We start from the raw sequence: 27,616 nt of genomic DNA, 5'->3' as shown, positions 1-27,616 counted from the left end.
AACATTTTGTCTCGACGTGTTCTCGTGTTCTGCTTGTTGGCGAGTGGAAGCGTCAGGTGGAAAACACGCACTTCTCTTTATTCGGTGACAGTCCGTGGAAAAGGAGAGCTAGCCTCCAACTTCTACGTTTGCGCTAACGTTAGCTTCTGTTAGCTGTTAGCTGACGTCACACGTCTGTCCATTAGTGACACCGCTCCGCGTAACAAGCAGCGGACACGTGTGTGTGGGGGTTCGAGTCCGGGCTCGGAGCGCCGCCGTGTGGAGCCCCTCCCCTCGGGAGGTGATGCAGCCGCCGGGTGAAGGAGCCTCAGCCTGGACAGAGGAGCCCTGACACCGGACCGAGCGAGCTGGGGACACTGCGGAGGAAACACGACAGGGGGACAGGTTCTCAGCAGATCAGGCGGCACACACCTCGTCCCGCTGGGTTTTTTTTTTTTACTGTGTGGATGACAAGGAGCAGACAGAGTTTGTCTCCACCAGAGATTTAAAATGCATCGAATAACGGGAAGAGCAGGAGGAGACAACCTGATCGAGATGAGCCCCACGGAGTCTTTCAACGGTGAGTGGCCAAATCCTCGAACTTCAAAGTGCTAGTGTGAAATATACATATGATATTTATGATGTATACGTGTGTTAAGAAGCTGGGAAAATACTGGTAATTTAATTAAGACTATACCGAGCTTGGTTTTACCACATGGCCTTGAGACAAACTTTAATGAATATTAGATAAATATCTCACTAAAACTACAATCATTATTCTATAGGAATATTCACACAATACATGAAGTATGACATTCTAACAACAACAACATAACAGTAACATTCAGTCAACAGCTAAGATAAATAGGGCATTTGAAATCACATTTATGTTGCTGTTGTTGAGTTGGCTTGACTTCACTGAGCCTGTAGCAACAACTTTACCCTCACACTTTGATTTTAAAATTCATTTTATTAACATTTTCTCAGCTAGTCATATATTTTTTTCTAACTTCCCACCCCGCACTTTTCCTCTGAAACACCCACGTCTTTCTTTTTTCGTGGAGGGCAGCAGTGACTTATGGCCAGACAGCCCTCTGACAGCTGGCCTGCTCACTGGAAATACTGTGTCACTACAGGCAGCCATTACATACACCAGCACAAACCCCATGTCCCTCTCTCTGCCTCTGCCTCTCCCTCTGCTCCTGGCTGGATTTGAATTTCTAAACTACTGCTTAGACGCAGGGTTGAGTTTTTAGCCTTGTATGGTGTGCGGCTGAATGGAGGGTGAATCATCCTGGATGCTCAGCAGTGACTCTTATCATGCTGAATCGATATAAAAGTGTTGGGTTTCATCTGCAGCTTGGAGAGAGCTGCACAATAGAAGTCTAGCTGAGACTGTGAATTGGAGTGATAATTATAGGATCCCAAACTGTAGTTACTCTCGCCCTTGTGTGTTTATGTTGAGGTAACAGTGGAAGCATTGTTTTTTCCATTCATCACACTCACAGTTCCACAACACTGAATCACACTAATACTCCAAATCCCAGTTATTTTAGTATCGAGGTATCCTGATGCTGACTGCTGAATGAAAACAGCCTTATAGCTCCCATGCCTGATTAGAACTATGCAGTATTCCTATTGTATGAGTACTGTAAGGGAAATGTAACATTTTGACCACAATATGTTAATTTCCCCTTTGATTGATCATGATTGAATCTCATACAATGTAACCTTGATCCTGCTGTATCCTGTACAACTGAATGAATCTTGGCCTGATTGCTTTAACTAAGGCATTGTTGCCTTGATGTCATCAGAAGATCCTGACCTTTGACTTTGTAACAAACCCAACCAGAGTGGGAGGGATGAGCCACATGTATAAAGACAAAGAACTGTTTCCCATCGGTGTGCATATTACAAACTAACCTTTGTCGTATGCACCATGCTCTGAGCATTAAAGTGTGACAATACTGTAAGAGAATTGTGTCTCGTTCCTCGTTGTAAGAGTGGGATTGTAGAAATTGCCACGACAGTACGATTTAGTCAATCCAGTACCAGCTAACATGCACTTTCAGGATGTGAATATATGTACTCAAAATGTCCTACTCTTACTGTTATATTTCCAGACACATTCAGAACATATAATCTGAGACTAAAGTCAAAAAATGGGGGCAGCTCAAGTTCTCTCATAATCTTTTCTCTCTTCTCCATTTTGTTTATATGTGAACTGGCCTGTGGAAGCAGGTGTACATGTATGGGAATGTGTGCACCTGAAACTCACCACTGTAAACATGAAAGATGGCTGATTGGTTCCTGTCACAGGAAATCAGACCAACCCATCCCGCTGTGTTGATATATAAAATTCTTGAAGAGGCGACTGAATTTCCTCTACACCCTCAAATGAGGCGGTGGCAACAGTGAGAGTAAAAAAATACATGTGTACAAAATGTAACCCTGCCATACGCATGCAAAAGAATAGTAGCAGCCTGGACATCATATCTCTGTTTTTGTTATGCAGCGGTATCAGTATAGCTGAACTGTAAAATAACCTTCTTTGTTTAAATAACAGATGTATGTGAGGTTTGCTCTCTTGGTCTGTTGGGTTGCTGTGGTAATGAAAAAAAAAAGAGACTGCAGCCGCCTTGTGGCATTTCCACTGTGATCAGCTGCTCTCTCTGGAACAATGCCCTAACTGTGGAGGCTACTTTGTTAGGTGGGAAAAGACTCCTGGCATCGCCGAGTGGCTAATACTGGGTTAGCAACAACAATGTGTCCAACTGTGCAAAAATATGCTCAACTGTTTGAGAGGCATTCACATATGTTTTGAAAGAAATGTAGGCAGGAACAAATCAGATCAGTGCAAAACAAAGTCAGTGTCATAGCGGATTTTTAAGGAAGATGAAAGATGAAGTTGTCTTTATCGTTGCTGCTAAAAGGCTGTAAAAGTCCACTATAAGTGTACTATATTAAACTGACTGTCCATGAATCAACAGTTTCCTCTAATGTTCCACATGCTGCCACAACTCAGAAAGTGTCTTTAACAATAAGCATGTATGCTGTTTTATTTTGTGTTCTAAATTAGAGTGACATCTTTATGTCTCTTTAATCGCCAGACATGGCCTTTCACAGGTATATACTGTAGGTATGATGAACAAATAGTAAAGTAAACATATCCTCAAATACAGAGAAAATGTGCTTTGTACTAAATTCAGCTACTAGCTAATTACCAAAAATGTTATGTCTTCATTGCTGTTTGTCTGTATTTTAGCAGTATTATGCAAAAAACTACTGAACTAATTGTATTGAAACTTGGTAGGATGGTGGGGTATGGGCTAAGGAAAGACCCATTACATTTTTGAGTGGATTTGCTCAAGGGGGCGGATGCAGAATATTCTTTTTCACTTTCTTTAACACTGCGAGATTGGGTGTTAACCTCTGCAGAGTATGCTCTCTCAGAGTGCCATAGTGTACTTTCTATAGTAATCCTTCAAACAAATGGCATAACCTGTCATCTTCACTACAAATGGACAAACAATCTACCAACATATAATATGCATAAATCATCTGATATGTCGATAGGATTGGAATCTTCTACGCCCTTAAATCGATACTGGAACTGGCCCCAGAAATTCTGTTTTCTACATACATTTACCTTTTTTATTGAGTTGTTACATTTAAAAGACATTTTCAAGAGTCTTTTAAGTAAAGTTTAAGTTCAGTAAAAAAAACAATAACAACAAAAAAGCCTGTAGGAGACACATTTGCATCATAGGTTTATATTAAATATAATTCTTTTGTAGTTTTGAACAAGTTCTACTTAGTTGACCTGGTCTGTAATAACATAGAGACAGAAAAGGTTTACATATTACAAGGTTTGAATGCTTGTTTCAGGTCTGGTTAAGCACATTCTCTGTGTTGAGTCCAAACTAAATATAACATCAGTGAGACCATCAATTAGGATTGCTGCATTTCTATTTAAAAACACACAGGCTTTAACCAGCCTTTGCTTTATTGTTTTAGTGGTAGTGTTGCCAACAGCGTGTGATTGTATAGCATTTTCATCTGTGCTGACATTTGTTCATGCAAATCCTCTTTTATCAGAATCTGCCCTGGAAGGTAATAATTGATTTGGACTGAGGCAAATGTAGAACTTTATCGTGTTTGAATCCAAGTTTTATCAGAGTGGGAGCTTTCACTTTCAAGGGAGCTAACCAGACTCCTCAGTCTCATTTCCTGCGTCAGTGCAGTTCAACATGGCTGTGTGTATTCTCTCACAGGGATTTTGTGAGTCATGTTGTCTGGGCTGTGGCAGCACTGCCACAAAATGCTGTACAAATATAGACCACAACATTGGCTGTCAGTGCTCCTCACCAAACTCAGGCAGCTGCTCATAGGCCTGAAACTTACATTGCACCAACTTGCCTGTTTTGAGATTCACTAGGCTATTTGCTATTCTTATTTTAGTGAGTTGAGAGAATGGTCTTATAACTATCATCGGTAATTAGATTTCTAATGTTGTGTTTTGTGTGTTACTGTCTTGCAGATGATATAAATGGCTACAACCAACATGTCTCGTCCAGCACAGGATCTTTCCAGCAGGGACAATCAGCGGTAAACAACAAACTCACCACACGTTGACATTCATTCAGCACCTTCATACACAGAGTTCTCTGAAGCGCCATCCTCTGCGTCATCATCTGAGAGGGTTTCATAACATCCTGTGCCTCAGAATTGAACATATATCAGCCATTTGAATATGTTAAGACAAGTGCTTCCTATGCTGTATGTTAATTTTAGCTTTCCAATACGGATGCAAAACAGATTTCTATTTGGCTGTGTCCTATCTTCACTTCCACCTTACCTCCTGTAAGCGCGGTAGCAGGAAGTTCATTGTGTACAATTAAAAAGCTTTATCTAGATTTACTTCTCCCCTCTTGAGAGTTAAATAATCACACTGTTTTTCTTTTTGTGAACCCACCCACTAAAACAAGACAGGTTAGCGTATGGATCTTTGTGGAATTTTACATTTTTTAAAGGTTCAGTGTGTAAGATTTAGGGTAAAGGGAAATTGAATATAACAAAATCCTAGTGATGTTTTCACTAGTGTGTGATCCTTCTAAATTGTTACAAATTGTTGTTTTCTTTAACCTAGAATGGGCCGTTTGTATCAAAATACTTTATATTTACATCGGGAGTGGGTCCTCTCAATGGAGGCCGCCATGTTTTTTACAGTATCCAAACTGGACAAACTAAACACCTTTTGAGTTTTTATGACAACTGAAGGCTGCCACACGTTCTCTTTCATGTTTGGAAGGGGAGGGTGAGGTGAGGGGTATTCAGCTGCAACATGACACTTCACCACTAGGTGTCACTAAATTCTACACACTGAACCTTTAATTGTCTCCGTTTTGAGATTACATCTGTTTTGTCTTTCCAGATAATGATTTACAACCTGCACATACATACATACATATAAATATCCATCCCTTCTTAGGATTATAAGACGCCCCCAAGACACACATTTGTAAATGTCATGAGAGAGTCAGAGATAACCCTGATGCTCCTGTCTGTTCTCCCTCTTTCACTCTACTCTTGAAGTCTTTTTTAACGCCTGATGTGTGTGTAGAGACCTGTGAGTCTCTCAGCGCCAGCCTGGCCTCCCTGGCCTCCTCTGACCACAGCGACAGTCCACAGTTTGAGGCTCAGACCTTAGAGCGAATCAGTGCTTTGACCGGGGTAAGACGCCAGTCAAGGTCCCAGATGCATGCTGCCGCTGTGTCGGTGTGTGTGTTTGTGTCGTCTCACGTCATCTCTGAGCTCAAAACTGTAGCTGAGCAAGACCTGATTGGGACATTAACTTGTTTTCAGAGTGTGAAGTGTTTGAGCGTATTCTGTAAGGATGTCTAAACATAATGCAAGTGTGGCGTGTCTGACATTTTGATCCCCCCGTGTGAGGTTGCTGTTTCAGTTTTAGCTGTATGCTGTTGACATTGTTGTGTTGTTAGGCTTTTGCTCATTCTCCACTCGGTTTTTCCACAGCTCTCGAGAAAGCGGGCTCTATTCCTGAAGTTTCGTTCCAGGGTATGGCATGGTAAAACAGGCTTGTGATGTGATGCAACTATGTGCATATGTCTGCCTGCCTGCCTTTATCTGCTTTTTGGAGAACGTCTGCTCAGTGTTGTGTTTCTCCAGCAGGATGCAGAAAACAAAGCTTGGACATAAGAGTTGAAATCAATACACATATCTTGGTAGAGAGCTCATAGTGGTGGCTACTGGGGAGCATGTTGTTTTCTGCAGAGAGTAATGGAAACATGTCGGCATGAGCTATACTGTATGTTGATGCATCATGAGAGTTCATTAAAAGTGGAAAAGGCCTTTTCACCTGCTGTGATCTCACCTGCGATAATCGTCTGCTTCACTGAAGAGAAAGCAACAGCCTGGTTGTGTAATAGTCTAATTACAGTAGTACGCTCACACGTGTACACACACAAACATGCACATGCACCGTATACTGTATTTGAAGTTTTGCTCTTTTTTTGTGTGCATTTATGTATGTGTGTGCGTGCGTGTACACTGTATAAAGTCTATACTGTAATCAAGACCCAGCCCTGAGCTTATGACAGGACTGAACTTTGCTGTGGTAAACCACATACTGTACTGTAGCCTTCTCCTTTTTCATCTATAATGTGGTCTTGCTTTAACGGTGCGTAACCATTTTAATGAAAAGAGGAATCCTTACCCTTTTTAAATAGCTAATCTTCCTGCAACCAGCTCCTGAAGTAATGTGTCTCCCTCAACCTAAAGCTACGTGCAAGCTCAGATCCCTTCAAGGAGTTTTGGAGGAGACGCAGCTGCACGTCTATAAATTGTCTCTGTGATCAAGCTGTTTTGTCCTCCTCCCAAAAGACATGGGAGTGTACGTCTTCATTTTCCTTACAGATCACAAACTCTCAGCTGCATGTAGCTTCTCAATAATATGTATTTAAAGAGAGTGTTGCTGAACCAGGTATAATTTTCTGCAAAGCTCAGGATAGGAGTGTCCAGTTTTCCTTTTTAGCTTCGCAGAAAAGCACTTCTCTCTGTTTAGGACGATTTTGAGTATTGCAATGATTCAGTAAAGACGTAACGGAGTGATTTAAAGAAAAAAAGAACATTCTTTTCGCTGTTGCTGAACCAATATAATACAAACATTAAAGAGAGATTCATGCAACCTTGTGATTTTTGTATTAGGGTGCATTTGAAACTAAGAGGATTATAAAACTGAAACTAGACAGTAGAGTTGTCTCAGAAGAAAACACATTGAAGTAATATATTATCAGGCAATTAAGCTGTAAATTATTGAAAATCAAATCATATGTTACCAGTTTTAGGAAAATTATGTTAAAATCCCCCCCTACAAAAAGAAATGCCCTGAAAGTTAGGGTTAGGAGTGGTACCTCCTCCCTGCCTTTGACAGCCACCTTATGTTACACCATGTTCTGCATTTACCCTCCTTAGTCAAGACATAGCTTGCATGTCTGAACACCCAGTAGTTGTGGGCTAGCGGGTAAATGTATAGAGGTCTGTGGCCTGTACCAGCTTTACTTAGAAGAGGCAGTTCCCAGCAGATGCACTGATTCCATATGGCGGATCTGTAATTACAGCAAATTAGAGAGTTTCTGCAGCGACATCCCAGTTAAAAAAAGCAGCCAATCTGCCATGGTCAACATTGTCCAATCACGACTGAGAGGTTATGTAGACCAGTCATCAGGACACATAATTTGGACAGAGAAAGACAGAAAAAGGTTGATCACGTGGACATAATTTCTTGTTTGAGTTAATACAGTAGGAAGCAGGGTGCAGATCCAGCTGCACTGCTGCTGTTGTGGATCATTTGTGTAACGTGGCTCAGACTCTTTACATACATTTTCCATTGATCGTGCCACATTTTCACTTTGTACAAGATTGTGGTTAAGTCTCCAGATAGTTTAAATGACAACTTTCAAACAGTCAAGTCAGACTGGGGAGATAATTTACCAGTCATTGTTGGTCCTCATCTTGCCAGAGCAGATTTCTTAACATGGTCATCTGGCTTTTTAGCTGTGTTTTTTCTGAAATTTTAGAAAAACCTGTTTCAGGCACAGTTACTCAAAAATATCCAGAATGCTGCCATCTTGAATCTGCACAGTGGCAATCAGGGGATAGAGCCACGGTTGCAAAGTCCACGCGTTCGACCAATCAAGACTCATTCTCAGCTGTCAATCATGACATTTCACATCTGTGTGATCACAACTACCTGAAATCACCGTCTTTGAGAAAAAATTGTTTAATGTGTATTTTTCTATTGTCCCATCCACTAATATGGAGGAAGCAGGGTTTATGGCCAATACTGCAGCCAGCCACCAGGAGGCGATCAAAATGATTTGGCTTCACTTTTGGAGAGCTGTTATGCATCCATTTTTACATACAGTCTATGGTTCACTGTGAAGGTGATGAATAGTACAATGGGAATAATTAATTTGATGTGTACTTTTTATTTTGGTGCATGTCATGGTCATCTCTCTCTTCCTGGATGTAGTCCTCTTATTACATTAACTAAGAGCATCAGCAGCTGGCAGCAGCAATGCTACCACAATGCTGACGTCATCTCCAGCAGTCTGCTCTCTTTCTCCTCTGTACTCCTTCCTCCTGTCAGTCCCCCTTCCTCCTTATTCTCTGAATGTCTGAGCAAGTAAGGGCTTGTTGTGGGAGGTGAGGGTCCCGACTGGAGCTCCTCTGATTGGGGGATCAGTGGAATGAGAGTGAGAGAAACAGAGCTTTCAAGGCAGGACTCTGATCCCCGGAGAGAGGCAATTTTTGCCCAGGCAGCCGACCTTTTTTCTCTGATGCATCCTTACCATAAAGGGAGAGGATAATGGAGGTAAAGTGCTTTTCCTTTCCTCCCTACCCGCAAGAACATTAGACTGACCAACAAGGCAATCTGTGCCAGAAGTACAGTGCAGTACAGAAGCTACAAATGTGGTTGTTTGCTGTGCTTAATGTCTGAATTCTCTGAATAATCAGCGGCCCTGTGTAGGTATGTCACTGTACTGTAGTGATGTGGTGTGATGACAGTTCTATGTGGTTATTTTTAGCTTTCTGAACAGCTGAAGCAGCACTGACAGTCATGCCTTCCCCTCCTGCCGTAAAGCATTTCTCTGCAGTTCACTCCTTCCCAGCCATGTAGCCGTTAGCATTAGCTGATTCACATGCTTGGAATTTCTTTAGCCACCAACAAAAGGTGGTCTCACCGCTATGGATCCCAGGATTTACAGAAAAAGTAAATGTCGGAACCTTTTGCCCAATGTGGCTACTGCCTGTCTCTGTTGTGTAGAGAATGTTTTTTTTCATGTATTTGTGGACCTCCACAAATCCTTTACCATGACATATACCCTAAGGATGTGTTTGAGTTGTAGACAGATGACCTGAAATCAAAGCTTTTAGGATTCTGGAAATCTTTTCATTCATTCCGTGATACAACATCGGTTTCTTTAAAAGTTTGTCATAATCTTGTTCAGTAAAACCTAGTAGGGAGACATGAGCAACAGAAAATCCTTTAGCACACTAGTGTTTGGAGTGAAAGTATGACATGACACATATAACCGAGTGTGATGTGGTGTGGAGGCCTTGTTCTTTGGGTTTTGCTGTTAACCACTGACATACTGTTTGACTGCTATGAATGCACCCCCGACCTGTTGTGCTGATACTGCGCCACATTTTATTTTGAATAATATTCAATGTTTGTTCGATGTATTTTTACAGATTGACAAACAACAACAGAGTAAAGACTCTGTGTTCTTCCGTGATGGGCTGCGGAGGATTGACTTTGTCTTGTCCTATGTGGACGACAAAGCTGGCGAGAGAAAACAGGTAAGAAACGACTGAGAGGTACATTTTAATTTCTCTATGTTATTTTTATGTTTGTTATGTATTTATGTTTGATTTGTTGTTGTTTTATTTCCAACCCAGCAGAATGAAAGAGAATATTAATAATTGCTGCACGAACTAAACATCTTGAAATCTTAAAATGTGGCACAAAAGAACAGTGAATGTTAAATCCACACCTTGATTAAGACACTAAGAACTGGTTCTTACAGGATATCCTCAGAGCTCACAGTGTGAGTCACTGGCATACTCTAAATACCACAACACAGATAAAGCTAGAGAAACTGTTTCTCTCAGCTTCCATCCCTGATCCTGGCCAGGACTTTTTTGAGGTCACTGCTACATTGACAAAGAGTCACAAGCTTATTTTCTTCTTTGGTAAATCAACTTTTTCCATTCTGTGTTTGGTCACATGTTGTTCTGTGGCCAGTTGCTATCAGCCGTGGGGCACTGAAAGAATTTTAGTGTTAGTAATACTGAGCTGTTAGCCTTCACATATGGATGTTACCCCTCCTCCGGTATGAGGCAGTTAGTCACAGCCTTGTCAGCGAGTCAACACTTAGACCCCCGGCCTGGTCAGGAAGGACTCCTTCTTTTTTCCACTGTTAGAGGAAGGCCAAATAGGAGGCCACTTCCTGTGTTTTATCCATGTGCTGTAAAACTTGGCAGTAAATCCTCCCAATTAGGCTTTCACTCTGTCAATTTGTACTGTGATGATATGGTCAATTTCTGTATATGTCATTTTTTATGATAATATTAAACCTTAAACAGTAAGTGAGAAATGGTAACTTTTGTTATTTTACTTTCCACAGTGTGAACAAGAAAAGTAACTCTCACTACCAGTTTTCACTACAATGGTTGCTGCTGTTGAATCTGCTGACACCTTGTTTCAAATAATTAATATGTGCATACCCAGATGTACACTCTTCACATTATAATTATAATAATTTTTTTATTCAGCTGTCAATATGTTTTGAAATATTAATTTCATGCATTTAAATTGATCGTTTTCAGTTTTTCACTCACACATTTCAGTTGTGCGGTGATATTCTAAATTAACACATTTTATTTCAGTTTTGTACACATAACGTCTGAATGGCTCATAATCTAAATACTGTATATGCTGCTCACTGTTACGTGTAAGGTTTGTGTGTACTTAATTTCTTGTACAATAAATTTAATTGTCATAATTCTATAATAGCTAAATATAACTGAAATCAGCTAATAAACATATGTACTATTCTGTTTTTTCTTTTAAGGAGAGGAGGAGGGTGTATGAGGCCAATTTAGCCAAAGTTGGTCTGGAGCTGGAGACAGAAGATAAATCAGTAAGATTTTCATTTTGATTATGTCTAATCACAAGATAGATCACAAGTTATACTGGATGCATATATCATATTACATATCTGTAGGTTTCAAGACTTTAACACGATCTCTATAAATTCTCTCCTATTACTGAATTACTTTTTCTAGTAGCTCTTTATTCATTTTTCTGTCATTATCATCAGGAGTCAGAAGATGGGAAGACGTATTTTGTGAAGATCCACGCTCCCTGGGAAGTGTTGGCCACCTACGCAGACGTGCTTAAGATCAAGGTTCCGTTCAAGGTCAACGACATCCCAGACAACACAGAGATGCCCATGAACTGGCTGTCCACCCCGTTCCGTCTGCCCGAGACCATCATGCACCCTGAGCCGGACTTCTTCACCGCTCCTTTCGACAAGAGCAAGTCTGACTTCTTCCTCATCGATGACAAAGAGACATTCTTCCCCCCTTCCAATCGCAACAGGATCGTAAGGATACTTTGGCTTTCTTATCTCGTTTGTGACCTTGAAAATAAAATATTCCATTCAGAGCTGAATACTGCAAATACTGCTGTAGCAGGCCTGAAGTAACATTTTGGAAAATAGTTATCAAGATGACTAACCTTCAAATTTAGCAGGTCATGTTTATTGTGTTGAACTGAAGGTCCATTTTTTCAAAATTGTGGGGAACCCAAAGGCAACTTCATAATTTAGTTTTTGCACTGGAAGTTTTATATTTTGTTTCACTCTCTCTGCTCAGGTCTACTACATCCTGTCCCGCTGTTCATACTTGAGGGAGGAATGTGGAGATAAAGACAAAAAGGGAATCAAGAGGTTACTCAACAATGGCACCTACACTGCTGCCTTTCCCCTGCACGATGTGAGCCTCTTCTGCTGAACTTAGGGCACTTAACCAATCAAATGTTCACTATTTGAATTCCAGGAGTAATATCCTAGTGAAAGCTGTGTGTGATGTTGTAATGAAAGGATACTTATACAACAAATGTGATTGTGAACTATTTTCTTCTATACATGCAGTGTAGATACTGGAAAAAATCCAGGGACACTCACTGCGAGAGTGAGAGATACAGTCTGTACAAACACTGGGCCAGATTCCTCTTTTTCTTCAAGGAGCAACCCCTCAACCTTGTCAGGCAAGATCTGAAAACAAAGTTGTCATATCTGATGTGTAGTAACTCAACTTTAGTCTAACAGCAAAGGAATTCACAATTCATTTTGTCTTTCCTCTTCAACAGGAAGTACTACGGAGAGAAGATCGGTATTTATTTTGCCTGGCTGGGTTTCTACACTGAGATGTTGTTGTTTGCTGCAATAGTTGGGACGATTTGTTTCGTCTACGGAGTCCTCACTTACGATGAAAATGAGTGGAGGTGAGTTTTACAAAGAAAACCGGCCTGTTTGGTCATTGTATTATTACATATTATTGTATGTTTTTGATAATAAAAAAATTAACTCATCTCCCAACAGTAAAGAAATATGCAGTGGGGAAATTGGAGGCAAAATCGTCATGTGCCCACTGTGTGACAAGAAATGTGGCTTCTGGAAACTCAACTCAACATGTAACTCCTCATGGGTGAGATTTCCTAACTTTCCTACTGAGTTACTTGTGTTTGGGATTCATGTTCTACCCACATATGTGACATTTAAAGGATGGTAACAACTAAATGTCAACAAATCAAGTTTTTCATTATCTCACTATTTGTCAAACATGCTCTTCTTTCAGCAATCACACCTATTTGACAATGTGGGAACTGTGTTTTTTGCCATATTCATGGGGATATGGGGTGAGTAAAGATATTGTCTCTTTGTATTTTATATCTTCTGACCCAGTGCACCACCTAGTGGCAGCTGTTGAACTATACTACTCATAATCACTTGTGCTCACTCAATCACAAAAGAACACTTTTTATTAATTATTACGTTTAGCTTTGGTTTCATTTGCTGAGGTTTTAAGATCTGACATTTCTGTAATATAATAGAGTTAAATGAGGTCAAAGCACTGAAAAATTATACTTGAAAACCTCAACAACATCACTGTCTAGTACATTTAATCAAAGCCCGTCTGATACAAATCTTTAGGGGGTGGTTCTGATACAGATATTAAGTAGTAAGGATATTTCTGGTACCTATATATATCAGCCAAAAACATTAGCAATGATTCCTAAGATGTTTTTATCAAAACCTTTATGACAAAGAAATGTAATTGAGGCTTGCTGTTTCACAATTTAACCATAAATAATCTTAAATGAAATAAAATACAAATACAACCAAATATACAGAACTTGAATTTATTAAAATGTAAACATAAATGCACATATTTCTTATCTATTTAAATTAAACGTTTTCATATTGGCCCGTACAACATAAACGCTGATAGAGATATACAGTCTGCGCAAGGCTCATATTGATGATATCATCAACCGAGGGCTTTATGTTTAAACATGTTAATAGAGATTAAATAAGTTGTCAAGTTAGGCTAATACACCTGGTGTGGTTGAATGTCTCTTCAGTGACGCTGTTCCTGGAGCTCTGGAAGAGGCGGCAGGCTCGTCTCGAGTATGAGTGGGATCTGGTTGACTTTGAGGAGGAGCAACAGCAGCTGCAGCTCCGGCCAGAGTATGAGACCAAGTGCTCCAACCGCAAGCTGAACCGCATCACTCAGGTGTTTGGGTGCTAATGAAATACTAATATCCTGTATGATACTGTTCTAATGTGCAGCTCTACGTCTGTGTAGCTCCCACAAGGCTTTACCACACAGTTATACTGTTTGTTAGGACTTAGAATGATTGCATGATACAGTATGTGTTGTATTTATTGAATACAGGTTCTACAGGCTGGGTTGCAGTCATTCATTAGGCCTGTGCCTTTACTAAAAAGCAGGTTTGAATAGAGACTTTTCGAATCAAGAACCTTAGTTCTGTAATTAGTTGTAAATAGTGACAGTAGCAGGCACAAACTTGAATTGCAAGAGCAACAGGGTGCTTTAATTTGTTGTGACCACATTCCACCCGTCTTTAGGAACCAGAGTGGGTTCTTAGCAGGACTGCTACAGATCTATTGGCGAAATTATTTCTGTGCTGGGCCACCGTGATCCTCTGGGTAAGGGTGGCACTTAATGTGGAATGCCAGTGTTGGTAGGGGAGAAGTTTTGGTGTGGTGCATTTTGTGTGGTTAACAGACATTTCTGGAAAGACTTGGTGGCACGAACTTCCTTCTCTTTGCTGCATTCCTGTTTGTCTGGTGGATCGGTGTCTTGAAAGAGGTTTTTGCAAGAGCTTGACTTCAGCAGGAGTCTGTTTGATGAAATAATTGGACTCACGCCTAAATTCCTACATGTAAAAAATTCTGATTGGGATCTCCTTATCTGTGGGTAGTGGTTATTAATGGAACTTGGCCTGGAGGGGTCTTTTCAGGATATAACAAATGGTTACTGACTTCTCTGTCCATGCTTTGCTTGGTTATGATGTAGGAAATGGAGCCATACTTACCCATAACAAGCAAGTGTGCACGCTTATGTCTATCTGGAGCCACAGTCATTTTCTGGGTGAGCATAGTATCTTTGGTTCTTCATTAATTACAACTGCTTTCAACTATCCTCCATCTGTTCTTCCTCCCTGTGCCACTTACCTTTCCAATCATAGTGTTCATCATCATCACATGGAACCATAGACTGTATGTAAAGATGGACATCGTGACAACTTTCCCATAGAGAAGTAAAAAATCTTCTTTATCGCCCCTTGGTGGTTGGCTGCAGTATGGGTCATAAACCATGTCTCAACCATGTTAGTGGGTGGGACATGGAAAAAACAAATCTGGCTCAGTAAACAATCATTTTAGGTAGTTTTTTTAATCACACTGGGGTTCATTAAGTTTCGTTTTAATTTGTTATTTGATGCTATAAAAACAACATGAAACTTCATGATTGACAGCTGAGACTCACTATTTGACGAGCGTGTGTATCTGTGGGACCTCGATACTGTGGCTCCACACCACGATCACTACTGCGTAGACTCCGGCTCCAAATGGCGTCAGAAGCGTAAGATGGTGGCACCCAGGGATATTGTAGCTTAATTTTTGCACAACAGGAGGAAGTGGAGATATGTCGTCCATCCATACAGTCTATGCAATGAACAGTATCATGTGACCAGAGCCAGTTTGCGTAAAACCTCTTTAAAATATAGCTCTTGTAAATAATTTAAAAGCTGAGATGAGCACAATTGTCTGTATGTTTGCATGCATTTACTATTAGTTATAACAATTATGTAAAAAATATGTCATTCTTACAACTAGGACACATTGAAGACCAAACTTTTATGCATACTAGCCCTGAATTTATAACTATTATCTACACTTACGTAAAAGCCATTAAAATGTAAATAAGTTAATGGGAAGATTATGGTAGCTGTGTTTTCATGGGGCATTTGTGCACAACTCAATCCTGTCTTCTAACATTTTTCGTTGGCTGTAACTCACCTGTATCTGTATGGGATTTGCTGTGGCGTTCTCACTGTACCCTTTGTCTCGTGCCTTGCTGTGCCATGCAGTTGTCTTTCATGTTGCCACTGTTGTCTCTGTCCTGAAGATTTCATTGATCATTGCCTGCATCATTGGCGTGATAGCGTACCGCCTGGCAGTGTACGCCGCCTTCGCCAGCATCATGAAGGACAACCCCACCAGCCACTTGCAAGTGGTCGGCCCCTACATCACGCCACAGCTGGCCACCTCTGTCACCGCCTCCTGCATCAACTTTGTCATCATCATGATCCTCAACCTCATGTATGAGAGGGTGGCTGTTTGGATCACTGATATGGGTGAGGGCCAGAGTGAGAGGATGTTAACAAGACAGTTACATTTCCGTGTCTTTATGTGTCCACACTTCAGTGTATATCATCACAGTCTTGTAAGTATCCCCTCATGAAACCACATTTAAATTCACTTAATCCAGATTTTTATTTGGATCTGAATTCCACACATTCAAACATATCAGTCCTGTAACATGCCTTTATGATAAATATATAAATAATATAAATAAATATTTTGTGAGAAGTAAGCAAGCATGTTGCAGAATGTTAGAGAAAAAGAAGCTCATTAGGATTCACACAAAATGTAATGGGTTTCCTGAGTCATGCCTCTCTACACAGTTTCATGGAAATTGATGAAGTAGTTTTTACGTAATCCTGCCAACTCAAAAACATAAATGCAGACAAATACATATCCTCCTTGGCAGAGGTTGTTCTTATTTAGTTTATGTATTTAAAATCTATCTTTTGCCACCTTTTACTATGTGACAGAAATTCCAAAGACACACCTGGAGTATGAGAACAAGTTGACGGTGAAGATGTTCCTCTTCCAGTTCGTCAACTACTACTCCTCCTGCTTCTACGTGGCTTTCTTTAAGGGCAAGTTTGTCGGCTATCCTGGAAATTATGCCTACATGTTTGGCCGGTGGAGCAAACTGAGGAATGAAGAGGTACATAACACGGTTAGATTAGCATCAATAACTCAGCTTAAGTGTGAATTAAAGTTCATTTTCGTTTCTTTTCTATCTCCACCTGTGAATTCAGTGTGACCCTGGTGGTTGTCTTATTGAGCTGACCACCCAGCTGGTGATAGTGATGACTGGTAAACAGGTGTGGGGCAACATCCAAGAGGCTCTGGTCCCGTGAGTATTCCATCTGAATGTGCCACAGTCATCTCTTTGTATATAGCTGTGTTGTGGCTCCATTTGAAGCTCTCCATCAACCCCCCCATTTCCTTCAGGTGGCTGATGAACTGGTGGGGCAGCAGGAAGGCACGGAAACACCCAGAGAGTATTTACAGCCGCTGGGAGCAGGACAACGATCTGCAGAGCTTTGGACAGCTGGGTCTTTTCTACGAGTACCTGGAAATGGGTAAACACTCATTACAACACCAATCCATTACACCGAGGAAGACATACCTGAAACTTAGGCTGCAGCCAAGACCATCTGAATAAACTCCAAGTCAACTCAAATTCTCAAGTACAGATATCCAACTTAAATACTTTACTTTCAGTTAAAATATGTATCTATAGGTCGGAAGGTCAGTAAGTAGATAAATAGATGCAGTGTCCTCTGAGATTCAACAGATGGTGCTGTTTCCATCATGCTGCCTCTCACTAACCTCTCTTCTCTGTGTCCCAGTGATCCAGTTTGGTTTCATCACGCTTTTCGTCGCCTCCTTCCCCCTGGCCCCCCTGCTGGCACTGATCAACAACATCATTGAAGTAAGAGTGGATGCCTGGAAGCTGACCACTCAGTACAGACGCCCCGTGGCAGCCAAGGCCCACAGCATCGGGGCCTGGGAGGAAATCCTCAGTGGGATCGCCGTCCTCTCCGTTGTCACAAATGTTAGTACTGGACTGTCTGTAGTCAGTGTGACTCCTCATAATCTACCCAGTTGTATCTGTAGTTTTATCCTCACACCATCTTTCCCTTGCTTCGTAGGCGTTCATCGTGGCCTTCACCTCTGATATGATCCCTCGGCTCGTGTACATGTATGCCTACCACCCAGATGGTGAGATGAATATGAAAGGCTACATAAACAACAGCCTGTCGATGTTCAATATATCTGCGATCCCTGTGGCCAACAGCCCTGAGGAAGGGGAGAACCCTGCTTGGTTCAACAGCTCCATCACGACCTGCAGGTGAGTGTGTGTTTGTTTGTTAAGTTGAGTTACAAGTGCAGAAAGTATTGCTAGCAAAATGTACTTTAATTTAATAATAAAGAAAGGCCCCTTTCAGTGTCAAATATATTACATTAGCTGGTTATTTTTATGGATGTGTTCAAATGTAAGCACTACTCTAATGTGGCTGGTTTGGTGAAGCTAATTTGAACTATTTTATAGCTTTGCACAAAAAAATATTGTATGTAAAATCAAAGTACATGGTAATTCCAGGTGTTAAATACATACAGAAGAGGAAAATACACATTCCCTTGAATGGAACAGAAGTATAAATAAAGATATATAAGTAAAGAACAAGTGCTTTACTCATAGTAGTAGCATAAATACTATTTCATTCTCTTTTGCACAGGGGACTGAAGAATGACTTAAAACAATCTTGAATCAAATAAGTGTAAAAATCTGCAGCAATCCTAAAACTCTTGTTCTTTGTTCGTAGGTATCGTGATTTCCGCTACCCTTCGGGCCATGAGAAGCAGTACTCCCACACCATGCAGTTCTGGCATATTTTGGCTGCCAAGCTTGCTTTCATTATCATCATGGAGGTAAATCCACCAACACTTAGTGACCTCATGAACTGCGCCTCAGATTCTTCCCTTGAGATTGTTGTTGCATCAATAATAACGCCCATCTTTCTTCACTCATGTTTCTCTTGTATAATACAAAGTCTGACTCCTCACAGAACTTCTTCTCCAGCTCTTAAAGTAATTCTTCCAACATGAACCCATTGTACTCTATTCTTCTGCAGCATGTCGTGTTCATGGTGAAGTTCTTCGTGGCCTGGATGATCCCAGATGTTCCCTCTGACGTGAGGGCTCGAGTGAAGAGAGAGCGCTACCTGGTCCAGGAATATCTCCATAACTACGAGGTGGATAAGCTGAAGAAGCAGCTCACCCACAACAACTGTAGCAATGACTGTACCTGCCCGCCCATGATCTATCCAACTTTATCCAAACACGAGGTGCTGTCAGAGTGTCTCTAGCCCAGCGAGCTGCTGGTGGATCAGCTGGACATGATGGGATGACATGGTGATGTAGATTGACCTGCTTACAGTATGTATTATGATACATCTCTTTACTGTGGTGCCTGTGTTGTTTGTGCAGTACACACACGGACGTTTATCAAAGAGCTATAGAGGTTTCCATCATTCACAGCCATGCTGCTGATTGTGAAGTGCACACAATGACCACGTCTCCATGCATGCTGACTTAAAATTTAAATGCTGTCTCATATTTATGGCTTTTTTCACTCTCTATTTTGTAATTATAGTGATGAGGATCATTCAGATCTTGTGTCGAAAAGACTACTTATTTAATTGCCAGCATAATTAACCAAAGACTGGATGCCTTAATATATCACACACACTTACCACTGATGTTATATATCTGCCAGTAGACTATCAATATTATTTGGAAACTGATGTTGCTTATTTTCAAGTTTGAATATTTGTTTGTTTGTATGTACGGTGATATGAAGGGTTCCAGTGTCATGTACTATAAGTTAATGTTGGACTTTTTTTTTTTACTGCAACAAATGTGAGTATTGTTTATTTTACATTATTGTGGTCATGACACAGAAGTAACACACTTTTACCAAATGATTTTCCTCACCCTAGTGGCTTTAAAGAATCTTGCTCTGAGCTTGTTACAGCCCAACAGTTGCTCCAGGTCCAAAACTGACTTGTGAAGCAGGTTTTTATGAAGAGAAACGTGTGCTGCTGTTATTACTGTGAGTACAGGCAAGATTTTTTGTCCTGAGATGGCCAGTTGTTGAGCAGCTGCAGCAGCTGTCGACTGTTGACAGTGAGACTTGTTCCTGGAGATGAGAAGCAAAAAGCCCTGAGAGGGTGAAGAGATCCCTTTTTAATGTGCCTCTGTTTACCAACACGTTAGAGCTAATGAAAGCCTGCAGCCCCCGCCTACTCAACTATGTTTGCTTCATTACACAAAGCACATCAGCCTCCCGGTTTCCCTCAGATGTCTCTTTGTGGTGAAGGAAAGATACACACATTTTTTTTTTATTTTGCACAAAGCACTTAATAAAACCTCACTACCAAGACATAAACATGTCAATCAGTTTGTTGTCCTTACACCACATAATGATAATCAGTGTTTTAAATCAGAAGTGTGCGATGGTCTTTGTTCATTTACGTGAACAAGAGTTTTACTGTAGTAAGGAGTTTCTTGTTCTGAGCGTTTTTAATGGGGTTAAATGCCAACAAAGGTAAAGATGTAACGTTTTGTAAGGATTCACATTTATTTGACCGCATACATGCAAGTAAAGAGAAGAACTGAAGTATTTTAAGTTAATGTTAATGTAAAACTGCTTTAAACTCAGGCAACTAAACCCTCTGTTTGTTTAGTGATTTTTGCAGATGTGACCACTCCAGCGAAACTGGTCTGTTCTAGTTTTTCTTGCTGATCTATGCCTGTTGATGCCTTAATAAATCCAACAACTTTAATCTCCATTTTATTTCTTTAACTTTTTTTCCTCATGTCTGTCTTTTTGTTACACTTTGATGACATTTGATTTTATACTGTTACCATACATGAAAAGGGTGAACCTGTTTATGCTGAAAGTTTCATATTTTCATCTATTTAGTTCCGACATTTTTGTAATGTTCATATTCACAAATGTGTAATGCAACAAAGGCTGTTCTCCAAAAATAAAGTACCTGTTGAACTTGAGCAGTTGTGGGAGATGTTTGAATGTGGGCCTTGTTGCCGAAAACATGAAAGTTGCTGTCCTCAGAACAGATGGCCTGGAAAAAAACACTGATAACTATTGGGTGTTTGTTCACACAGGTGGGCGTGCTCGACACCAAAATATGTTGGCAGGGTTGTTTCTCTCAGCACAGTAACAAAGACATGGGAAACACTCAGGTCCAGGTAGGTCGGAGAGGGTCGGGCATGATTTTAAACATGTTATCGGGACATTAAGAGATTTATGGAACAGCTAGAACAGTTTCTAACAGAGTTTTGTGGCTAATTATGAAGATGGTAGAAAGCGTATGTGTTCTTCTATGAGGGGAAATAGACTACATGTCTGGATTTTCACTTTTTGTGTGCCTATTGGTTTACAACTAAATGACGGGTTAGATTTAAAAAACTTGAAATAACACTGCATGTGAAAACTCCAAGCTGAACCTCTGTGATGGTGAATCTCCAGCCTCCAGAGAGAGCCTTCTGTGACCTGGACCCATATCAGGGTTTACCGCTGGTGCAGCTCACAGTGATGCCGTCCTTCTTCCTGGTGGTGCTGGTCCTCGGGCTGCCCCTCAACCTGCTCTCCCTCTGGATCTTCTTCCACCGCCTGCGCCGCTGGACCCGCAGCACCGTGTTCCTCTTCAACCTGACCCTGGCCGACACCTCGTGGCTGCTGGCCCTGCCCCTCCTCGTCCACTACCACGTGGACCGGCTGCGCTGGAGGCTGGGGCTGCCGCTGTGCGTGGCCGTGAGGATGCTCTACCACAACTACTTCTACCTCAGCATCTTCTTCGTCACCTGCGTCAGCGTGGACCGGTACCTGGCCATCGTGCACCCGCTGCGCTCTCTGGTGCTGCTGGGCCGGCGGAAGACGTGCCTGCTGTGCGTGGCGGTGTGGGCGGCCACTCTGCTCCTCAGCGTGCCGGTGGCCAGCATGACCCTCATCCAGACGTGCCCCGAGACCAACCGCACCGTGTGCACCATGTACATCCTGCTGACTGACACCGGGGAGAGCTTACCGTATTCCCTGGTTTGCTCCATCCTCTGCTTCCTCTTCCCGCTGCTCCTCATCTGTTACTGCGGCCTGAGAAGCGTCCGGGAGCTGCGGCGGAGGCCCAGCCGAACCGACCCGCACAACAGGCAGCGGCGGCGGCTGCGGCGCGTCCTGAGCGCGGCGCTGGTCCTCTTCGCCCTCTTCTACCTGCCCTACCACCTGAGCCGCAACGCCGCCGTCGTGATGAGGGCGGTCTACCCCGACAACCCAGCCTCCTGGTGGGCCTCGGACCTGGCCTTCACCCTGGAGATGTGCTTCTGCAGCCTCATCACCTGCATCAACCCGCTGTTCAGCTGCTTCATAGGCCGCCAGTTCAGGGGAGAGTTCCAGGGCTCTCTGACGGTGGTGTTCTCCCAGTGTCCGGGCATGCAGGTGGCCTCTGTGATATCCAAGAGGGCCCGGAGGACAGTGAGGAGGAGGCAGGGGGTGTCTGCTGTCACACCCGAGTGCGCACTGCCACCACCTGAACTATAAAATATCTCGAAGAACTATAAAAAAAAAAAAAAACTTTGTATATTTGATTACTGATAGCAGATTTATACAGTAAAGGCCCCAGACATAGGAATTCCCTTTGTTTGAGACCATGTGGCCACAAATAAGTTTGTTGCAAATGCATTGTGCAAATAGTTTGAAAGTAGGGCTGGAAGATATGGTCCAAAATTACAGCAAGATAACAAAATTACATATCATTTGACATCAATCATGATAAATGTCATATTGTTTCTTTTTAGTTTGAAGGATTAAAGATAAAGAAGTTTAAAAACTGATTTTTGCTCCAGAGCAGAGAATGACAAACAAAACCTTTTGTAAATGTGAGGTATATGTGTTATACCTCCTCATTGTACTTACACAATGCATAAGCATTAAATTGATATACTGAAGCTTTGTTTTACTGCTATTGATATATATTTTACGATAATTATTGATAATTTTATTGTCTAGCCCTATTTAACATAATTAATTTCGTATATGTATTAGAGCTATTTATGATAGATACATGTTTTTAAATTGTTACTAGTTCCTTATAGCCCCTAACGTTTGGTGGTGATTATAATCAATCATATACCTACCTACAGTGAATGTTCATTCATTCATGAAGACTCCAGATGCTTGTTGACAGTAATGGCTGTATACATTTTGTAATGTAAGCAAATGTATGCACATTATATTCATCATTGCTGATGGTACACATGGTAATGTGCTGGTTTATGTTTGTTTATTATACAGATAAATAATCCATCATCCATCCATCATGTCCTCAACAAATGGTTAAATGGCTCTTGCATCCATGTGTTATTAAGTAACTGGTTTTCAGTATCGCAGTACCACAATGGCTGTCAAAATAAAAGCACTCTGTCAATACACATTTATTACAGATAATAAATAACATAAAGTGTTAAGTCAACAGTAGCAGTAACTTATTACCATGGTGTAAATATGTCCGAGAATCAAATGAAATGAATTTTTAAAAAAGTGGACTGCAGTAAAAGATGGAAACTGACTTGGCCCCATAAGTGAAGCCAAAGCATCTCAATTGTCACCTGGTGGCTGTCTGCAGAATACATCACAAACTCCGCCTCCTCCGTGTTGGTGGATTGGACATGGATCCAACATAAAAGTCTGAATGCAAGTCAGATAAAAATGTCTTAAACTTTGTTCCGGGCATTTTACACAGTTCTTATCACACCGATGCCTGTTCAAGTGTTTCTTTTTCCATCAAGTTTGGTTTTGATTATGTATTTGATGCTGAAAAAAATGTAATGAAATATCACCGTTGACAGCCGAGACTGACTGATGATTGGCCGAGTGTGCGTTTCTGGGGGACCTCGCTACTCTGACTCAAAATTTGCAAGATGGCAGCGTTCATATCTATTATTTTAGTTGGCCTCACTTCGGGATAAGGGGGGGCGTGTCGTTAAACTATGTAAACAGTTTATTTGTTCCTATGATAATGTAATGGGCGAATGAAACTGCAACCCTTTGATTATTTCTCTGTTAATGGTTAATGGAGTTTTAGTGATTCGTAGTTATTTTTGCATCACTCCTGATTATTCTTTATATTAGGGTTTGTAAACCAGTGCATCACACTGCACATGGGACAAGTGAACATGTATACATATGCAGAGGCGCCAAAATATGTTACATCCAGTGGTTTCTCTTAATAGTTGAATGTTCAACCTCAACGTCCAAATAAACCTTATGCAAAAACAGTAGCCTAAATAAACCCTAACCTAAAATCATAGACGTGTTGTCTCTCCGGTTGAATCAATATCAAATCAATGTCAATTTAGCCCAGACTTAATGCTTCTCTGTGGGTGCTCATGCCCCGAAGCCCCCACTGAATTGCTGTGAATGTACACATGTTATTCATTTTTCAGTTTTATTTATTACTCTTTCTTTGTTAGACAACTCGATCACTTGTGTAGCTTTCACTGCAAAGGGAAATTAAACAGCATTTGAACCATCACTCAACTCTTTACATCATACTGGGGAGGTTTTGGCCTCAAGTGGTGTTCTGGTCCACACAGCAGGGTGAACTTTGGGACAGAAAAGGTACGGAGACGTTTCTATGTGTCCCCCAAACTGACCGGTGTCCATCCATAGAGGGTTATTTCATCAAAGTGGGCTGGAACAAATACACGTATTGGCTTGGCTTTGAGACTACGAGGATTGGCCTTGAATTTATTGACACAACACTGCCTCTGTGTGGCTGACTGCGGACTGTACTCCCCACAGTGGGTCCACATGAGTGAGTATCACGTATATCCTTAAAATACTTGAATTCACAGTTTATTACATTAAGTGAAATAAAGCTTTTTTTTTTTTTTTAATCCCAGACTTGTTTAAATATTTGCTCTAAATGTAGAGCTAAACAATACGAAGATTTAAAATGAATAACTAGGGATTGGGAAAAAAGATAGAGGAATAGCTCCTATTTGTTTGGACTACGAAATACGAGTCAGATGTTGCATTATATGTCTACAACCACAGTTACAGGAAGATTCAGTACAACCTCAATAACAGTTATAAAAAATGTACTGCACTAGTTCTACCATAACTACAGTAAAACCAACGACCACAATCTTAACAAAACCAACAACAATGACAGAAAATCCTACCTTCTCAGCAAAGACAGAAAAACAAACACCAACAATCACAGGACAGCCACCAACACAATCTCCCGACGTAGATACAAATACAGTGGTTACAACAGCGTCATCAACAGGACCTCAGGTTCCAATTACAGCTACGACCACCAGGGAAAAATCCACTGAACTTCCACAGCCGAGAACAGTACTTCATCAAAAAGAGAAAAAACCATCACCACATAATCCCCTGAATCCACAACAGTCACAGAAAAGTCACATCAACCACAAAAATAGACAGAATCATATTTTTTTTGTTGCTGTAATTCATTTCACATCTGTTTGACTGAGGTGCTGGCTGACATTCACAGACCCATTGTTTTCTCTTCGCCTGGTGAGTTTCTGTTCTTAAGATTGAATTTAACTACTTTAATGCATAACTAATGGGAGTTTTTCTTTTCAGCTAAACGCTTCCAAAAAGAAAGTCAAAGTAGACACTGTTTGGTTTCGTGTTGTAACAGCACACACAGTCTGAACTTTACATACTTTCATGCAAACAGTGGGCCATGCCCTGACACAACGCAAACACTGACGCCTTCTCTGTCACGCTACAAAGCAGCTGGCTCCCGTGTATGCATCCACTTTTTTTATTTATAATGAAAACTAGAATGGCACTCAGCAGAGAGCATGTTTCGCCAAGGCCCAACAATTCCCTTAAGAAACCACATTTAGATCCTGATTTATATTTGAATCTGCAACAAATTAAACACACTCATAGATATCAGTCTCCTAAAGATGTCAAATTATTTTTTCATTAATATCCACTAATTCTATTTTGAGAAATCAATGTTTAAAAACACCTCATCTCACAATGTTAATGTGGATCAACACCAAAATTAAATGGCTTCTTCCTTAAGTCAAGTCGGTTGAGTAGTTTTTGCGAAATGCAGACGATGACATAACTTCCTCGTGGGAGGTAACAACACAATGAGTTGAAGAAAAACCTACATTTTAATAGATTTTTGGATTTAAGGTTTTAATTTCCCGATCTTTCCTGATCACACATGCTCCTCTCCAGGAGACCGGTCTGGCCCTGTGGTCATAGAAGCACATCAGAATATAATCTTTTATTCTTGACATCTGATATTTGCTCTAACAGAACATGTGAAAAACGTTCCTATAACCTAAGTCCTCATTTTAAATTCAACTGTCGAGTATAATGCAGCCCACACTGTTGTAAATGCAAGAAATGCTGCATACACTTTAAATAGAATATATCAGACAAATAGATAAATGCATGTATTTGATTTCTGGTATTTGAGCTGTCTCAAACTACCTTGTTTAAAATGTAATTTCTGTCAATTTTTATTGGAAATGTGTTGGATGTTAAACCGTATTATATCAACACGTATTTCAGAATCTTAAATAGTGCCACCTTTATCCAGAACTGTCTTAAGGTCATTTGGCGAGACCAGGTTCCTTCCTCTACCAGCGCTGACACATGCTGCTGGACCACAAATGACTGATCACCTTCCTCATCATGCAGCTGTCCTCCTCAGGGAGCGGTCCACCGCCTTGTTTGCACTTGGAGGAGCTGCCACTGAAATCGAGACCGTGCAAAAATACATTCCAATGTGTATCCAGGATATAACCACAGATAAGACAAATGAGTAAATAGCTTTATTAAAGATGACGGCAGGATTAGGTGGAAAGTAAAAGATCAACTCACCAGCTGGAGCAATTATGGACTTCCTAAGCTGTAAAACTAATTTGAAGTTTTAAGTTTTCTCTGCATCTAGAAGAGTTTTCACATGTTACATTGGGGTTAAACATTTGGTTCTTATGGGCCCAATGCAAAACAATTATCATGACTTTATCTGGTCTCGTGCACGGCATGTTTAAGTGAGACTGTAGGTATAAAGGACACCTGCAATCAACATGTAGGTCTCGAATACAGCGTCCCGCCACATTCAAAACACATTTAGGTAATATTAAAGCAAAATAAACATTTACCAAACACAAAAATAATATGCTCAACTTCATTCTCTAACATGTTGTTAACTGACGACATATTTAGGCCTTTATGTTGTTCTCACTCTGTATATTACTGTGTATGTTCTGGACTTATCTTTGTCTCCCTTCATTTTAAATATATATATACAGTATATGTATATATATATATATATATATATATATATATATGTATGTTCAGATGTTAACTGAACCGTCAACAGCCATACAAATCTAATTTCACCATGCTTTAGAAATAACAAATTATATAAAATTATATATGAAAAAACCCATCTGCTAACATACTTTAAATATAGCCAAGAATACAGTTGGAAAGTAAGTGTTATTGCCTCGATTAATTTATATATTCTCATTCAAAATATCTATTTGTTGTAGTTTCATTTATTTTGATTCTGTTTTGCATTGATATTGTTATCAGCATTAATTAAGCTGAAACATCTGAAATGTGTCACATCATCATATCAACTGCAGTTGCTCTGGCTATGACACTGAGTTGTCAGAGATTACACCCTAATACATTATTATAGAACAAATAAAAAACAGGATCACACTGTGAACTTTTTTTTATTGGTGCTCATCTCTATCAAACTCTTACGTATTTGGAGTGCAAACACATTTGTTCAATTGAGAGATAAGGAAAAAGTAATGATTATATGGGACTTGTGAAAGGCGTTGGACGTCCATTCAGCACATGTTTGTCATGTATTGGTAATAAAACTTTAGCTACAATAGGAAAGAGGGTGGGAGTAAAGAATTGAGCAATCTGAATATAAAAGGCTGCTGAGTGTCCCTTGACTGTTACCTTCTCTGGAAACAGAAAGCCCACACTGGCAATC

At 40.7% G+C, this 27,616-nt stretch overlaps 2 protein-coding genes across 10 annotated transcripts; both read left to right on the top strand.

The window, feature by feature from the left end:
• The first annotated feature begins 242 nt into the window (after positions 1-242).
• ano5a (anoctamin 5a) lies at positions 243-20,591 on the top strand. 9 transcript variants are annotated; one of them, XM_035156582.2, is made up of 23 exons: positions 243-559; positions 4,520-4,587; positions 5,575-5,712; positions 6,016-6,057; positions 9,757-9,864; positions 11,139-11,207; positions 11,388-11,672; positions 11,944-12,063; positions 12,222-12,337; positions 12,440-12,574; positions 12,672-12,777; positions 12,928-12,988; positions 13,715-13,866; positions 14,223-14,303; positions 14,674-14,748; positions 15,787-16,015; positions 16,496-16,674; positions 16,769-16,866; positions 16,965-17,095; positions 17,366-17,571; positions 17,669-17,868; positions 18,344-18,449; positions 18,653-20,591. In XM_035156582.2, exons 1-23 carry the CDS (start codon positions 490-492, stop codon positions 18,884-18,886), a joined length of 3,009 nt encoding a protein of 1,002 aa, XP_035012473.2. In that variant the 5' UTR covers positions 243-489; the 3' UTR covers positions 18,887-20,591. The 9 variants fall into 9 exon arrangements, with proteins under 9 accessions (XP_035012473.2, XP_047195837.1, XP_035012474.2 ...); XM_035156589.2 differs by having other exon boundaries at positions 511-559; positions 5,603-5,712; positions 6,016-6,067; XM_047339881.1 differs by lacking the exon at positions 5,575-5,712.
• Positions 20,592-20,660: 69 nt separating this feature from the next.
• On the top strand, positions 20,661-22,933 carry LOC124851874 (P2Y purinoceptor 4-like). Its single transcript, XM_047339882.1, has 2 exons — positions 20,661-20,792; positions 21,073-22,933. Exons 1-2 carry the CDS (start codon positions 20,661-20,663, stop codon positions 22,135-22,137), a joined length of 1,197 nt encoding a protein of 398 aa, XP_047195838.1. The 3' UTR covers positions 22,138-22,933.
• Positions 22,934-27,616: the final 4,683 nt, after the last annotated feature.

Source organism: Hippoglossus stenolepis, chromosome 5 (assembly GCF_022539355.2).
Source record: "Hippoglossus stenolepis isolate QCI-W04-F060 chromosome 5, HSTE1.2, whole genome shotgun sequence".
NCBI lineage: Eukaryota > Metazoa > Chordata > Actinopteri > Pleuronectiformes > Pleuronectidae > Hippoglossus > Hippoglossus stenolepis.
This window is presented reverse-complemented; position numbering and strand designations above follow the sequence as displayed.

Bases quoted from the DNA above. Each gene is read 5' to 3' on its own strand.
- ano5a (XM_035156582.2), top strand. From the start codon at position 490: ATGCATCGAATAACGGGAAGAGCAGGAGGAGACAACCTGATCGAGATG. The intron at 9,865-11,138 runs GTAAGAAACGAC...TTTTCTTTTAAG, and splicing joins AAGCTGGCGAGAGAAAACAG to GAGAGGAGGAGGGTGTATGA. The intron at 12,575-12,671 runs GTGAGTTTTACA...ATCTCCCAACAG, and splicing joins TACGATGAAAATGAGTGGAG to TAAAGAAATATGCAGTGGGG.
- LOC124851874 (XM_047339882.1), top strand. From the start codon at position 20,661: ATGGCCTGGAAAAAAACACTGATAACTATTGGGTGTTTGTTCACACAG. The intron at 20,793-21,072 runs GTAGGTCGGAGA...GTGAATCTCCAG, and splicing joins TGGGAAACACTCAGGTCCAG to CCTCCAGAGAGAGCCTTCTG.